This window comes from Saccostrea cucullata, unplaced genomic scaffold, assembly GCF_032062105.1.
Source record: "Saccostrea cucullata isolate Sc308-1 unplaced genomic scaffold, CSIRO_AGI_Scuc_v1 ctg10901, whole genome shotgun sequence".
NCBI classification, from domain to species: Eukaryota; Metazoa; Mollusca; class Bivalvia; order Ostreida; family Ostreidae; genus Saccostrea; species Saccostrea cuccullata.
In genome coordinates this window covers 15,160-31,020 of record NW_026927650.1, presented here as the reverse complement: position 1 = coordinate 31,020, position 15,861 = coordinate 15,160, and the positions used below count along the sequence as shown (strand labels likewise).

General features: G+C 33.7%; 3 protein-coding genes across 3 annotated transcripts; 1 reads left to right on the top strand and 2 right to left on the bottom strand.

The window, feature by feature from the left end:
* Nucleotides 1–3,462: 3,462 nt before the first annotated feature.
* On the bottom strand, nt 3,463–9,748 carry LOC134275108 (L-proline trans-4-hydroxylase-like). The gene is made up of 9 exons (XM_062757356.1): nt 9,691–9,748; nt 8,727–8,793; nt 8,514–8,595; nt 5,530–5,640; nt 5,327–5,421; nt 4,838–4,928; nt 4,346–4,475; nt 3,813–3,964; nt 3,463–3,579 (listed from the first exon to the last, which is right to left on the bottom strand). The coding sequence occupies exons 1-9, from the start codon at nt 9,695–9,697 to the stop codon at nt 3,469–3,471; spliced, it is 846 nt and encodes a 281-aa protein (XP_062613340.1). The 5' UTR covers nt 9,698–9,748; the 3' UTR covers nt 3,463–3,468.
* An 868-nt stretch (nt 9,749–10,616) lies between these two features.
* Nucleotides 10,617–12,021, top strand: LOC134275107 (uncharacterized). Its single transcript, XM_062757355.1, has 3 exons — nt 10,617–10,684; nt 10,758–11,224; nt 11,327–12,021. The coding sequence occupies exons 2-3, from the start codon at nt 10,758–10,760 to the stop codon at nt 11,994–11,996; spliced, it is 1,137 nt and encodes a 378-aa protein (XP_062613339.1). The 5' UTR covers nt 10,617–10,684; the 3' UTR covers nt 11,997–12,021.
* Nucleotides 12,022–12,186: 165 nt separating this feature from the next.
* On the bottom strand, nt 12,187–13,793 carry LOC134275109 (L-proline trans-4-hydroxylase-like; the record flags this gene model as incomplete). Its single annotated transcript, XM_062757357.1, has 8 exons — nt 12,187–12,294; nt 12,377–12,528; nt 12,634–12,763; nt 12,867–12,957; nt 13,029–13,114; nt 13,200–13,310; nt 13,429–13,507; nt 13,699–13,793. Coding segments are annotated over 8 exons (828 nt in total), but the record flags the coding sequence as incomplete, so codon positions are not given.
* Between the last annotated feature and the right edge of the window lie 2,068 nt (nt 13,794–15,861).

Genomic DNA, 15,861 nt, shown 5'->3' with positions numbered 1-15,861 from the left:
CACAATTGCCTAAAAATTAAATCATTTATATCAAAGAATATCACCCCATATTAAATAAAGATTATATGAAGACTTGAATCTATTGTTTCGGTGTATTATGAACTAAATAACTATTCGTGATCTGCGTATGTTAATCTCATTGTGCAATTCTCATTGCATCTGGGGACGTTCTGTCATTTTCATCTTCTCAAGGGTTTTATAATTTTATGATGATGAGGCAAATTACCCTCTACTCACATGACTGCATTAATTCAGCAAGCTCTCTCTCTCTCTCTCTCTCTCTCTCTCTCTCTCTCTCTCTCTCTCTCTCATAAGACTAGAAAAAACAATACACATAAAAGAAAAAAAACTTGCTTTGATAGTCAATTAGTCATCTGACAAAATTATAAGTAAAACCACTTCAAGTAAGAAGTAAAGAAATGGAAAAGGATGAAAACTTCTTTTTTAATATTTATATATCATCACATGTTGATAATGGCTTCCCGTAATCAGACACCATTATCTACTCCCATATTGGGAGTCAGTTTTTGCCTAAAAAATGTATATATGCAACATATGGAGATAACGAACAGTATTCAAGATCAAAAGTCCATAAAACAATACAAAACAGAAGCGCAAATACGAACCTCTAAAACATCAGAGGTGGGATCAGGTGCCATGGAGAGTGAGCGTCACCCGCCGTGTGTTCCTTGTCATGATCAGGAAATAACGGGAAAATCCGTCGTTAATTCAGTGTATAAATAATGGACTAACAATAAGTATGAAAAACGTCAATCAGCATTTGACTCAATGAAAAACTGTAATTGCTGACAAGGTCATTGTATCGACCATAGAACTTACGAAATGAGAACGAGAACGACACTGCTGATATTCTTGTTTCATCAACTTGTTTGTCAATAATTTATCTCCTTTTAGAAATTGTTCATACGTAGAGCATGCTCTTGCATATCGAATCAACTAAGATATATAAACTCCGAATCAAGTGATGAAGGTATATAGCTGCATAAGTAAGGGAAGTTCCTTATAGAAAAAGTAAAGTCATTACGTTTATCATAGAGCTTGATTGTTAAGTTACCATTGATGAGTTTTTTAAGTAAAATATCCAAGTATGAAATAGATGTTTCAGACTCTGTGGTATCTTCTATTTCAAGCTCACCGGGATATATCGTATCGTATCGACATAGGAATGGAAATTACCATTGTTAATTGACAGTACGTCGTTGATATATCTAAATGTCGAGTTAAAGGCCACAACAAGTGTTTTCTTCTTTTCACATTTAAGATTATGCACAGATTCTTCTTCATATGAACACAAAATTAGGTCTGCTAATAACGGATGGCAAGTGGTACCCATGGGGATTCCAATTTCAATAGATTGTTGAAAGACCTGGTCTCCAAAAACCACATAAATATTGTCAATCAGAAATTCAAGCATCTTTTTGATGTCAACTTCAGAGTACATAATGTACTTGTGTGTGCAGTTAGATGTTTTTTTAACAAAATTATTTTGCAAATGACCAGATAAGTAAATTTACGAGTTCCATTTTTATAGAAAAAGCTGCTGTCAATGATTTTTAGAAGCCTGGACTTTTATTTATCGTGGGGAATGGTTGTATACAAAGTTGAAAAGTCGTAAGTTTTTAAACTGTTGATTTTGGTAAAATCTTGTGATTTCAAATTGTCAAAAAGTTCTTTGGAATATTTTAGTATCCACATCTGATTCCCACCACTTCTTGATTATATTGTTGCACAGTACTCCTTCACTACTGTCAATATCTTAATGAGGTGTAACGAAAGAGGCTTGGTTGAACATTTACTGGAACCCGCAATGTATCTTTGTTTGTAAGGATTTTTATGAAATTTCGGAATCCAATATATATAGGGTAGTTCAAATTCCGTTTGGCTGTGTGGAATATTTAAAATATTTAAAACAGACATTTGATTTTGACGAAATTCGTCTTTAGAAAGGGGAGTATAAGTTCTTCTAAAATACAATATTACAAATAAAGTCAATTACTGATCATGTTATCTGCTATTATTGCAGAAACTGAAGCTGCATGTCAAGATTTTTAATTCCATTTGAAAAAGCTGTGTCAACTTAGCTGGGGATTTTTTTTCAACAAATTCATTATTTATGAATTCCGAAAAAAGTCCTTTTAAAATAAGTAAAATTTTTATAACGTTATATAGTGAGTAAAATCTTACAAATAAAGTCATGTTGTTCCATTCTGAATTTTCAATCCATATTTAAATCTTGAAAAGGATTATAATTGTTGCACAGTATATCATAATATTGTTCCCCTTAATGATCTTTTATAATTTCAACATTTTAATTCAATAAGTGACTAATTGAACCCAAATGTATCTTTGTTTGTAAGGATTTTTATGAAATTTCGGAATCCAATATATATGGGTATTAACATTCTTTTTCATAGCTGTATAATAACGTTCCAAATTTAAAACAGACATTTATAGGGTAACCTTTTAAAACTTTAGAAAGGGGAACACGATTTATATTATATTTTTGTAAATTAAATCCAAAATTCTTCTGGCCACAATTTATATAATGAGCCTTACAAATAAAGTCAATGTTAAATACCTGCAATATTTAAATGTCAGCAATGTTTAATGAGCCTTAAAATAAAGACATGTAAAGCATATATATGTTTTAACTTTTTTAAAAAATGTCTGATAAAATATATTAAAACATTCTAATTTTTTCATTCTGTATTTAACGTATATATAAATACTATATTGAATATAACTAAAAGAATTTTATATGATTCAAAAGATTTCTAACAATTCAAATAATTTAAATCATCCAATACCTTAAGGCCCATAGTCTGGCAATAATCCATTTGAAATATTTAATAAATCCAGATTTTCAGATTTGATAACGAAAATTAAAATTTATCCAATTTTAGAATTTTAAAATAAGTGAATATATTTCGTTTTAAAGTATATTTGCGGCCTGTAAAACGTATTTTAAAAAATTCTATAGTTAAGGATTAAATCAGAATAAAAATAACATCTGAGGAATCCAGTTAAATTAAAGCATTCATGATTAAATTCAACATATTGTGTAAAATTTCTAACCAGTAAGGCGATGGTGAAAAAATTTAATGAAATATTTTTAAAAATTTTAAAAGTTAAACCTCATATATTTAAACATCTAATGCATTCTTATCAATTGTACATTTTAACGTATATATAAATATTTCTAAATGTAGAATAAATGTCAATAAAACAGTTTATATGATTCAAAAGACATGATTAACAATTCAAATAATGGATTAAATCATCAATACCTTGAATAAACATACAGAAGAAAAACACGTGGGGATGTAACAGATTAAATACAAACTGTGAGGATTAATTAGATATCCAATACCAGTAAGGATAGAAATACAATTTGAAATATTTTTTTTAAATCCAGAGTTTTCCAATTTGATTGTTAAAAAATTAAAATTAACTCTGCGTTTTATAGAATTTAATTGTCTGATTAACATTTTTATCCATAAATGCTTTCCCTGAAAAATCTGTGTAATTTTCGCATTCCTTGATTGCAGAATTTGGCACCTAGGAAAAGAGAAAAAAAATTTAAAGAATGACTTCAGTTCTTGGCCAAATTATTCGAGTAAATAATATCATGTTGTAAATTTTGAATTTACTAGGGGAGGTGAATGCTAAATTTATCATGTTGTAAATTTTGCATTTACCTCCCCCTAGTAAATAAAAAATTTACAACATGATAATAACTTGCTTTGGGTTAGTTTACGCTTTATAAAATTTAAATTTTTTTTGGTTAATACCTTCTGTAGGGGTGTGTAGCAGGGGTGGTGGTGAACTTTGACCGGGTTGTTATGACGTGTATTATAACACATCAGATACGCCCAGCGCCGTCTGTCGGAATTATTTGGTCCACTGCAGTGAAGCAGATTACAACCGAACATCAGGACGTCACCTTTAAAGTAATACAACGTCAATGGAGCGCAGTAATAAAGCATATTGCCCGAGCACGAAGTGCGAGTTCGATATGCTTTTCTGTAAAGTCGATATATCTATGTCACCTTTAAAGTAATAAATCGTCAATAGAGCACAGGAATATATCTGTTATACTATGCAAAAGATGCAATGATCAGTTAGAAAATAGTGGGTGTTTTTGTGAAAGGCCATGCTAATAATTTTAATCAAATTATATCATGAAATAATACATATATATATATATTGTTCAAAATCTACTGCTCATAAGTGTTAAACCAGTAATAAACAAGAATTATTAAAATGAGCTTTAACTCCATTATATGTTTTCAAATGTACTACAGAAAAGGTTTGTAAAAGGTACCTGGGTTCAGTTCTACGAAAACAACTTCAAGTTTCTTCTTGAGTTCGCTGACTCTGTCTATGTTTGCCCCCGTCTGACCAGCCACCATACTGTGGTCAATCCGGCCACACTTGTGTGAACCCTTCAGAACCTTTCAGTGGAAAATTCATAATTCATAATTTTTACATAAATTTTCTGCAAACCAATATGCCTTTTTTTATTTTCTTCCTTAGTGGTACAAGTCAGTGTTTGATAGTCAATTCAAATTGATCGTGTTCGATTAATAGAAAAAACAACGATTTTCTGGAAGTGCTGAAACATAAAGCGACAACGGCGAAAAGTCTTATTCGGAAATGGGAATTTTTATGATAACTCGATGCACTGTTGTCTGTTTGACCCCATTGAATACTCTTGGAAAAACATATAGAAAATATCTGATCAGAATCTTTCTTTTATTTTAATAGAAATGAAAATAATATTGAGAAGATTTAAGCTGGCGAATTTTTCTCTTACCTTCAAACATCCATTTGTTTTGTCACATTTATCTACTGCCATAAATACAGTCAGCATTTCAGGGAAGAGACAGCCATTTCGGTACCAGTATCTGGCGAAGAGGTTTTATATATTTTTTAATGGGCACGCATTATTATACTAGTACTTTAATATAAGATTTTATCAGTCCAGTATCGTTACCAAAATATCATAAAATGCAAAAATGATGAAAAACTTAACTCTACTTTTAACCGAAAACATCCAAAGAGACGCAGTTTATAACTTGTTTAGTAATACAATATCCACCTTTTAAAGATTAAGTTAAGAATCAATTTTGCACAGTGAATTCGAAATACAATGTAAATGGAAATAACGAACAGTATTTAAACCCAAAAGACCATGAAAAATACACACAAATTTTGTAGCAGAGCATCTAAAAGTAAGATGAGGGTTTAGATACTAATTCTAGCATTTTAATCATTGATCAATTCAAGACTGGGGTCGTGTTACCCGTAGTCTTGGTGCCACAACCACGATCCTCCTGATTTGGGTTCTTTCTGCACTAACTTTCCGTGGTAATGATAAACTTCAAGGTTACCAAGAAGCTGTAATCAATTATATATATAATCATTCGTTTATTTGAACACCGTACCTGGATTGATTTGTTTGTAAAAATACCATATTGAATGATATTATCCTTTCGATTCAAGCACCTTTTCAGCAGCATTGACAACTTTTTCTGACCTAGCCGCCATTCCAGTGACGTCACTTCCGGGACTATTCCACACTGTTATGTCAACGTTTCTCCCCAAACCATCTTCAAGCTGTTAAAAAAATACGTTCATTCACAAAATTTTATTGATTTTTATACTTCTGTAGGAAATTAATTTTGACATACATGCTTTGAATTTTATTGGATTTGGTGTGTATTTCTTCCTTTGAAGTTATGATGACTTTAACATTGTAACGACGATAGAAAATCAAAGGAAAGGAACGGTGCAAGAACCATGAGTTCGTAAAACCACGAGCTGAGCGGACTTATCTCGTGATATACTATTATTGTGCGTGTAAGACATAAGGGACTCGATTAAGTCAGCTGCAGATCGAGCCAGTCAAAGTGTCAGTGTGGGAATACTGCAAAAAAAAGGAATGTCTATTCGTCAGTCAGAGGTGCTTTACAATTTGCTGACCATTATTTATCATTTCAGCTTATATATAAGCATTGCATAGCCAGCCAGTCTTTATGCTCCAAGAATTAGACGTAAGATAGAAGTGACGGGTAAGATTTCCCCTTGGATGCCTGGAACTAGAGTTAAACTTCTTCGAGATTTCCACAAGGAGTGGGAAGATTCACTCTATAGCCACGTCTGCCAGAAGGAAAACCTCTTCTGCTAGTTGAAGAGTCAATCTTCAGCCAAAAGGGGTCTTTTCCTTATACTAATAACCGCATTCTAAAGATATGCTTTAGTTATAAAACATATACAGAGGTACATTAATTGCTCTCATTTTCCTTGTGAAAGAAATTAATTTGGGTCTGACTATCTGTCAGTATTGAAGATCTAAAGTCTATAAAACAATAATGAATACAAAACATGAGCAGAGCAAACACAGACCTCCAAAACATCAGAGGTGGGATCAGGTGACATGGAAGAGTGGGCATTCCTTGCCGATCTTTCACACCCGCCGTGTGCTCAATGTCATGATCCGGAAAAAACGGGAAAATCCGTCGTCAACTCAGTGTATGAATAATAGACTAACAATTAGTATGAAAAAACGTCAGTCAGCATTTGACTCAATGATAAATTTATTTACTGTCAGGGTCATTGTATCGAACATAGAACCTATGAAATGATGCATTCAAGGAGACTGTTGATATTCTTGTTTCATCAACTTGTTTGTCATTAATTTACCTCGTTTTAGAAAATGTTCATACGTAGAACATGCTCTTGCGTATAGAATCAACTGCATGAAAGATATAAACCACATATTAAGCAAAGGTATATTGCTACATAAGTAAGGGAAGTTGACGATAGAAAAGTTAAAGTAATCACATTTATCATAGAGCTTGGTTGGTAGATTACCATTAACGTCTTTTTCAAATAGAATATCCAAATATGAAACAGACTCTGTTGTATCTTTTATCTCAAGTTCACCAGGATATATCGTATCGAAATGGAAATTAAAATAGTTAGTTGAAAATAAGTCGTCGATATATCTAAATGTTAAGTTGAAGGCCAAACCACGTGTTTTCTTCTTATAACGCATTAGGTTTTGCACAAATTTTTGCTTTCTATGAATACAAAAATAGGTATGCTAACAATGGGGCGCAATTAGTACACATGGGAATGCAGAGTGCTTTTGTGTACAATTAGAATGTTTAAACAAAATAATTTTGCAAATGACCAATGACAAGGTAAGTAAATTTACGAATTTCATTTTTATTTGTATTTAAAAAGCAGCTGTCAAAGATATCAAAAAGCCTGAACTTTAATTTATCATGGGGAATGACTGTGTATAAAGTCGTAAGTTTTTAAGCTGTCGATTTTGGTAAAATCTTGTGATTTCAAATTGTCCGAAAGTTCCTTGGAATTTTTATGAAGCCACATCCGATCTACACCACTTCTTGAATACATGTATATTGTTGCACAGTACTCCGGAAGTTTTTCCTTCACTGCTGTTAATTTCTTAGTGAGGAGTAACGAAAGAGGCTTGGTTAACCTTTACTTGAACCCTCTATGTATCTTTGTTTGTAAGGATGCTTATGAAGGCTCTTATATGGTAGTTCAAAATCATTTTGGTTCTTTGGGATATTAAAAATATGTAAAACTAACTTAAGATTTTGAAGAATTTCCTCTTTATAAAGGGAACTATGAGAATAAATTGGATTACCACTTGTAGAATTAAATCCAAGTTCTTCTATAACACAATTTATATAATGAGCCTTACAAACAAAGGCACAAAGACAATGTTGTTACCTGCTTTGTCAGCAGGGACCAGTACGTACTGATCATGTAATCTACATGGTTCTTTTTTCACTTCTCGATAACTGAAATCAGAAGAACAGATGGTTTTCATATTGCCCCTCGATCTTTTAATACACGAATTTATCGTGGATCTGCTCATTTAATCCATTCTGATAAAATGTTCCCGTCTTCTTTTTTTATATCTGGCCCATCGCCTGGCATAATTTTCAATGGAATCCATAATATTTATGAAATTCCGACGCTAGTTGAGGGATCGGGTTCCCTATATTTAGGAACTTTAAAAATAAGTGATCTCACGACTATATTTGCATAACCTGTAATAACATGTCCAGCAGGACTGTAGTTATACACAGTACGGTGAAGAAGAAAATAAACACGATAGAGGATTAGGTTTTAGATACTCGGTATCCAGGCAATGTAAAAATGTTTCTTTTTCAGTTTTGTAATGAAAAAGTTTTGAAGCAATGGTCTATGTTTATTTGTAGGAAATAAAAAGTGTAGTCTTTAACTTAAAACATGATGAAATACAAGACTGGGCCCTTTTGAGAATAAGAATATTTCTTATATTGACCGCGTCAATTCCTTTCCTTGCATATTGAAGTTTAAAGAAAAGACGACATACCTTATAATAATTAAAATCTCAACAACAAAAATTTAGTGCAGATTGATATTGCAAAAGCGATTCATGAATTGCATGAAATAAATAAAAATACCGATATCTTTTGGTTGGCCATTTCTTCTGTCTCTTCAAAACATTTTTTCATCTTTCTCACTTCTTCCTCATCGAAGAAATTCCTGTTTAAAAGAACAGTGAATATTAGTACATGTTTTTGTTGCTTATCAGTTTTATTGTGTTTCAAAAAAGATTGTTATAAAATTCTAATAAAAATTGTGTTTTGTTTTTGCTGTGAAAAAATATTACATACCTTATGATAATGAAACCATTTTCTTCATATTCTTTCAATCTTTGGTCCGTAATTTCAAAGTTTATGGCTTTAAAAAATATATTATTCAATTTTCAAATATGTTTGCATATTGTTTTATTGATATATTTTTTTTAAATTTATGAAATAATAAATAAGATATCCTGCTGTCAAACGGTACCATAATGATCATGGCGATATAGATTGTAGAATGTACTCCCTCGGTGTTGATCATTTTACAATATTAATCACTGCATTTTTACCTTTAAAATTAAGACAATATTTCCTCAGGTTTTAATGTACTTTGGAAATTACCAGGCTCCCACCAAGTAAAGAAAGGGATTATTAAGTTTCGGGATTGAAAATTATGGTTATAACGTGGTTGCTTATAATTACTATTAATGTAAACTTCAAATTTTACAGGAAGACTACAGAATAATAGCTATTGTGGCCCTCTTTATTCTTTAATAACTATTATAACGTTACATGTATAATGGTTTTCATCGAGAACTTCGGTTGCTCGCAGTGGTATATTGCACACTCTAGTCTACAACCGATCAACTGGTCAAGCGATGGAGTTGATCTTTACGTCGCGAATTCGAATCCCACGGCGGGACGTGGAAGATCGGTTGCATAAGGAAACCGGTCCTTAATTAACCGAGGTCCAGCGTCGCAATATGTGCTGGGAAAATACTTTTAACAGTGCTGAAAAGGCCCAAAGTGTCGAGAACAGAACTAAATTTACAGCCCCCCGCCGGCAAGTGGTGGCATCTTAATTAACATGAGTGAAAAAATATCTCTTAGACGTTTAAAACACATCGAAGCATCAACCGGACGTTACTTCTTATATATGATTTCAATGTTCTATAATTGTATTACATATTACAGAGTACATATATTATATGTACACTCTTTGTAACAAGAATATTAAAATAAGGAGAATCTAGGTAGGAATGATTTGACTTACCCGACATTTTGATCCAACTGATGTGAGACCTGCATGTGTGTACTGTTAAGGCTATCTCTCCCCGGGAAACAAGGACAACGTCCATAAATCCCTATCTAATGACCTTAAGTTATCTTAAATCTAATGGCCTAAAGTTATCTTAAATCAGTGACCGGAATAACAAACCTTTCAGGTGTTTAATATTTATATTGCACATAGTATGATATTTACTTACTTCATGATATATATTTAGGATTTAAAAAAAGGAAAATTGTCAGCAGTATCGTGAAAAGCATAACTGTGCTGTTGTATTGTGAAGACACGGTATTTAGCGTTCTCTACGATTGACCCGTCCAAGTTTTTAAAGATTTTTCATGGTATGCTTTACCTGTACAAAAATTAATACATGACTTGGAAACCTGCTCATCAAATGCAGAATTACACTTCTGAATAACAGCTTTATATAATTCTACTATTATACAGGTATTCATTTTATAGCCAAACTATAAGCATCATTTGATTTCAAAGTAGAACAACACTTACGCAAATCGTCAAAACACTTAATTTGAAAAAAAGATTTAGATAATCTTTTGTTTATTTCTTTAGAATTAAGCATCTAAATAAAAACTGGCCATTATCATCTTTGTTGACATTACCTTTTTTTAAAAAAAAAAATTTTTGTTGTTGCAAAAAGAACGATAAGCGGATGCATTTTGAATATGTTCCTTTTTTTCTCTGTCAGTGGGTTTTTTTTTTTTATAGGTTTAATTTCAATATAAAAAATACAGTTGTTGACTTATTAATACATAACAAAATAAGGGTTACATTAATTGTTCCTTTCAGCTTTCATCTCACCACATTAGAAATCTATATCAATCAGAACAAACATTTCAATGATAGAACAAAACTGGGTCATCTTCAGAGAAACGGAAATATTTAATCAAGGACGTATGGGAATTTAAAAGTCCATCAACTCCGACAGCAGAAGATTGGACCAAAAACTTAGCTAAGACAGGTTTGTCAAAGTATTAATTTTGTAGATTTCGCTTGATGAATTTTGAAAATTAACCATAAGAGTGATTTTACAGATGGCGGATCAGGTTACTCTTAAGATAGGCTTCATAGGCGCTGGCGCCATTAATTTCGGTCGGCAACACCTGCCATGGGACCACGCCTCGCGCCTAGAACAGCTGGGAGACATTGATGTCATCGGTATTGTGGACCTGGACGAAAAGTTGGCAAGGAACGTTCTAGAAAAACGACAATCGTCTGCAAAGTATGGTCATCTCTACAAAAACTGCAAAATCTTTAAAAATTACAAAGAACTCATTGAGTTAAAACCGGATGCTGTGTTGATAGGGATTCCTCCGGCTTACCGTGGGTCATTCTCAGAGGGTAAAGACCTCGAGCTCCAGTTCGCACGTGTGGGAATACACGTGTTTGTGGAGAAACCTTTGTCGGTCCTGCCACCGGAGGATTTTATGAGCTACGCCAAAGCCGTTACAGAGACATGCAAAGAAAAGAAAGTAATAGTCTGTGTCGGATATATGTTCAGGTAGTCTTATGTAATACAGCAAATCAATATTGCATATCAATCAATTTTAAACATGGCAATTGCACAAAGTTAGTTCAACGTCTTTATCATTATGTATTCCAGATATCATGCAGGTATACTCAAAATGAAGGAGCTAATAACGAAACATGGTGGAAAGGTGATGGCGTTCAATGCGAGGTACTATTTTGCCTACACCAAAGCTATTAACAAGTATTGGTTCAATGAGGACTTTAGCGGAGGACCAATCGTGGAGCAGGCCACTCACTTCTGCGATTTGGCGCGGTTTGTCGTCAGTGACGTAGATCTCCCTACAATACACACTCTTCTGCTGAAGGACTCTGATCCCAGTGGCGCTGGACATCTAGTTTACGTTCCTAGTGAAGCAGAGGACAACATAACTCCTGAAAGAAGAATCCCTCGAGTAACAATGAGTCACTGGCGATTCAAGGACGGGGGATTAGGTACCTTAATGCACTCAGTAGCTCTACCGGGAACAAGGTACGAAGCCAATATTGACGTTCAGCTAGATGGTCTCAAACTATCCCTTATTGAACCTTACGAAAAGGACTGTATCCTAAGGGTACGAAGTCTAAAAAACGAGGAGCCAAATAAGGACCAGGACTTTACCTTTCCTACCGATGATTCGTATCTCACTGAACTAGGAACATTTCTGAAAGCTGTCCGCACGAATGATCCCTCATTGATTAAGAGTTCTTACAGTGACGCAGCACTGACGTATCAGATGACGTGGGCCATTCGACGAGCCTCTTAAATTATCAATAAAATCTTTTGATACATTGAAGCTGTCTATGAAAGTGAGATAATAAAGCAAAAAAAATCAAAACAAAATGAAAAACTCAACATTTGTTATATTTTTATTTTTTATTAGTAAGTTAATCTTGCAATGATTTTCCTGTTCGAATAGATTTGTCTAGGAATAAAAAATATAAGAATGACTTTTTTCAAGCATATTTCATTTTAACTAATCACACTTGTGGTTGTTTGAGCCAGAAGTCTTTTTCTGTGAAGTCGCTATAGTTTTCACATTTCATTATTGCCGAATTTTCAACCTGCAAGTAGGTGCAAAGATGAGACTTAAGGTAAACTGAAAACAAGTAATTATATTTATACTAGTAGCTGAATGGTACCTACAATGTGGAGTGGTGTGTATCCTGGATGTTTTTCGTGTGGGCCTGGATCATTGGACGCTCTGTTGTAGGCTATAACGAGAGCTCGTCTCATGTTCTTACTCGTATTGTCACTGCTGGTGTGAAGTACATTGCAATGGAAGAACAGGGCATCGCCTGCAAAACAAGTCTTCTAATCTGTACAAAATGTTTTTAATTAGTTATGAAGGGCAGACTTAATAGTAGAAATATAATGATGTCAATTCTAATCACATCCCTCACCTGCCTTCAGTTCCACGTGAATCAAATCGCAAACTTTCTCGATCTCCTTGACTCGGTTTACGTCCGCGCCAGTTTGCTCCCCGACTATTAAGTGGTCAATTCGGCCACATTTGTGTGACCCTTTCAAAACCTTTTTGAAGGTAAAATGCATTACAATTCATCAAACAAAAAATCAAAGAAGACAAATAGCATATACTAGTAATTACAAATAAAACAAGTTTTAAACAACGTACCTGCAAACAACCGTTTTCTTTCTTGCAATCATCCAATGCTACAAAGACCGTCATCATATCAGGGAACATACAGCCGTACTTATACCAGTACCTGGTTAAATATGACGTCACTGAGCATAGTACAGAATATAAATACACTGTATCCACTAATACCAGACTTACCCATAATCTTGGTGCCATTCAAAAGTACCTCCTATATATGGTTCCTTGGCAATTAATTTGGTGTGGTAATGGTAAACCTCTCCCCTCTAGTAACTGAAAATTAACCGATTTATACACATTAATTTTGTATAATAATGAATTCATTGAAATACTAGTAAATCGTTAACTCACCTCTTCACATGTCTTGGCAACTTTCTCAGAGCGTGCAACAATACCAGTGACGTCATTTCCCGGATGCTGCCAAAGAACCAGTTTTGGTTCTTTCCCATTCTTGTCTGGTCTCTGGAAAATAAAACACAGAGAAGTAAAAATTACCATTTTAAGTGTAAAGACAAACTAAGCAAAACATGGTTAGACAGACGTACTTTAAACTGATTAAAACATGATTAGACAAACGTACTCCATACTGGTGTTTTAGAAGTTCTGGGTTTTCGACGGCTTTCTCCACTTTTAGCAGTTCTGCCTTACTTAGTAAACCTCTGAAATCAAATCATTAACATCTTGGCAATGAAATTAGATGTAATTGCAAGATCTGCGTCCTTTTAAAACAGTTGAAATACTACTGTCTGTTTTTATGTATGTAACCCTTTCATTTTTTTTTTCTTTTAACTAGTATTTTTTTTAAATCCTCATTTGATGAACGGAGGCTCTACGAAGTACCTGTATATACCTTACAATAATACATCCATCCTCAATGAAACATCGCTTTGCTTCATCTGTTATGGTTAGTGAATTGTTTTCTATGATATATTCTGAAATCAGACAGATTTAGTAAATTCGAATGAAAAAATACTATGATATTTTATCATATAGCGGTATTCAAAGCAATTACCTTTCATCGTGTGGATGTATTGCTGTTTACCTTTTCTGTTTATAATTCGGGGGTCATTTGTTGTATAGTCCACGGATACTAGTACATCATCCTAAATCTCGACCCACATTAGGGACTATGATATTACACAGGCATATCAATAGTCCGTGGTTTTAAATAGAGAAAATTGCGTCGAAATTTCGAATGCTTTGTTTGTGCAAAAAAAATCTGTCTGAATTAATATTAAATGTGATTTACATTGTAAGGTTTGTACCAAATATTATTTCTCTAAAAAGATCCACAAAATCAAACTAAGATAATGAAGATTAGAAGATAGGGGAGAAAATCCTGTTACTTTTCTTTCTTCAGTTCTACACTTAGCTGCAGAATTGTAGCTCGCTGGTCTGAAAAAAAATGGGACATCTGTCTTTTAAAGCATTGTTTACGAAAGGCTGGAGAACTGTAAGCGTTATGGTTTTATATATTAGTCCTTGGCCATAACGCTTCAGATCCCGTAATGCAAAAAATGCGAAATTTACGGCGCAAGATTTGATTGTACACAAAACTATCAAGTACTCTGAAGTTCACATAAAAAAGATGCTTGAGTTTCTGATTGACAATATCTATGTTGCTTTTGGAGACCAGGTGTATCAACAATTTATTGGAATTACCATGGGTACCAATTGAGCCCCGTTATTAGAAGACATATATTGTATTCAAATGAATCAGAATTTGTGCTAAATCTTATGCGTGAAATAAAATATATGGCGATAACGAACAGTAGTCAAGATCAAAAGTCCATAAAACAATACAAATTAGGAGCAGAGCAAACACGGACCTCCAAAACAGAGGTGGGATCGGGTGCCATGGAGGAGTGAGCATCCCCTGCCGACCGGTCACACCCGCCGTGTGCTCCTTGTCATGATCGGGAAATAACGGAAAAATCTGTCAATTCAATGAATAAATAATGGACAAACAATTAGTATGAAAAACGTCAGTTTCTTCTTTTCATACATGCGATTTTGCACATTCTGCTTCATATGAATACAAAAATAGGTCTGCTCATAACGGGGCGCAATTGATAACCATGGGAATTCCAATAGATTGTTGGAAGATCTGGTCTCATAAAAAAACATAGAAAAGAAGAAAACATTTGTGTGGCCTTCAACTCGATATTTAGATATATTGACGACGTATTGTCAGTTGACAATGGTAATTTCCATTCTGATGTTGATACGATATTCCTGGTAAGCTTGAGATAAAAGATGCCACAGAGTCTGACACATCTGTTTCATATCTGAGTATTTAACAACCAAGCTCATGAAAAACGTGATGACTTTAACTTTTCTATCGTCAACTTCCCTTATTTATGCAGCAATATACCTTCATCACTTACATAAAGATTTATGTATCTCAGTTGATTCGAGACCCAAGAGCATGCTCTACATATGAACAATTTCTAAAACGAGGTAAATTATTGACAAACAAGTTGATGAAACAAGAATATCAGCAGTCTCATTTAAATTCATTACTTCATAAGTTCTATGGTCAATACAATGACCTTGTCAGCAAATACAAGATTTCATCGATTCAAATGCTCATGACTGACATTTTTCATACTTATTGTAAGTCCATTATTTATTCACCGATTGGTAACGGATTTTCCCGTTATTTCCCAATCATGACAAGCACATGGCGGGTGTGACCATTCAGGGGATGCTCACTCCTCCATTGCATCTGATCCCACCTCTGATGTTTTGGAGGTCCATGTTTGCTCTGCTCTTATTTTGTATTGTTTTATGGACTTTTGATCTTGAATACTGTTTGTCATCTCCATATGTTTCATGATACATTGCTACATGGACTAGAATGCATACATATCAAATTGTTACATATTTTACCATATTTTATAACCCCTGACCCTAGATTTTGGTAGAAGACAATGCTTATTACAATAATGCCAACTATTTTTAAAACTACTTGATGTCCAGGAGTGAACATGCTATTTAATTAAAGATAACA

Bases quoted from the DNA above. Each gene is read 5' to 3' on its own strand.
- LOC134275108 (XM_062757356.1), bottom strand. The intron at 5,422-5,529 runs GTGCTTGAATCG...AATTGATTACAG, and splicing joins TTGTCAATGCTGCTGAAAAG to CTTCTTGGTAACCTTGAAGT. The intron at 4,476-4,837 runs GTAAGAGAAAAA...TTCCACTGAAAG, and splicing joins AAACAAATGGATGTTTGAAG to GTTCTGAAGGGTTCACACAA.
- LOC134275107 (XM_062757355.1), top strand. From the start codon at position 10,758: ATGGCGGATCAGGTTACTCTTAAGATAGGCTTCATAGGCGCTGGCGCC. The intron at 11,225-11,326 runs GTAGTCTTATGT...TATGTATTCCAG, and splicing joins TGTGTCGGATATATGTTCAG to ATATCATGCAGGTATACTCA.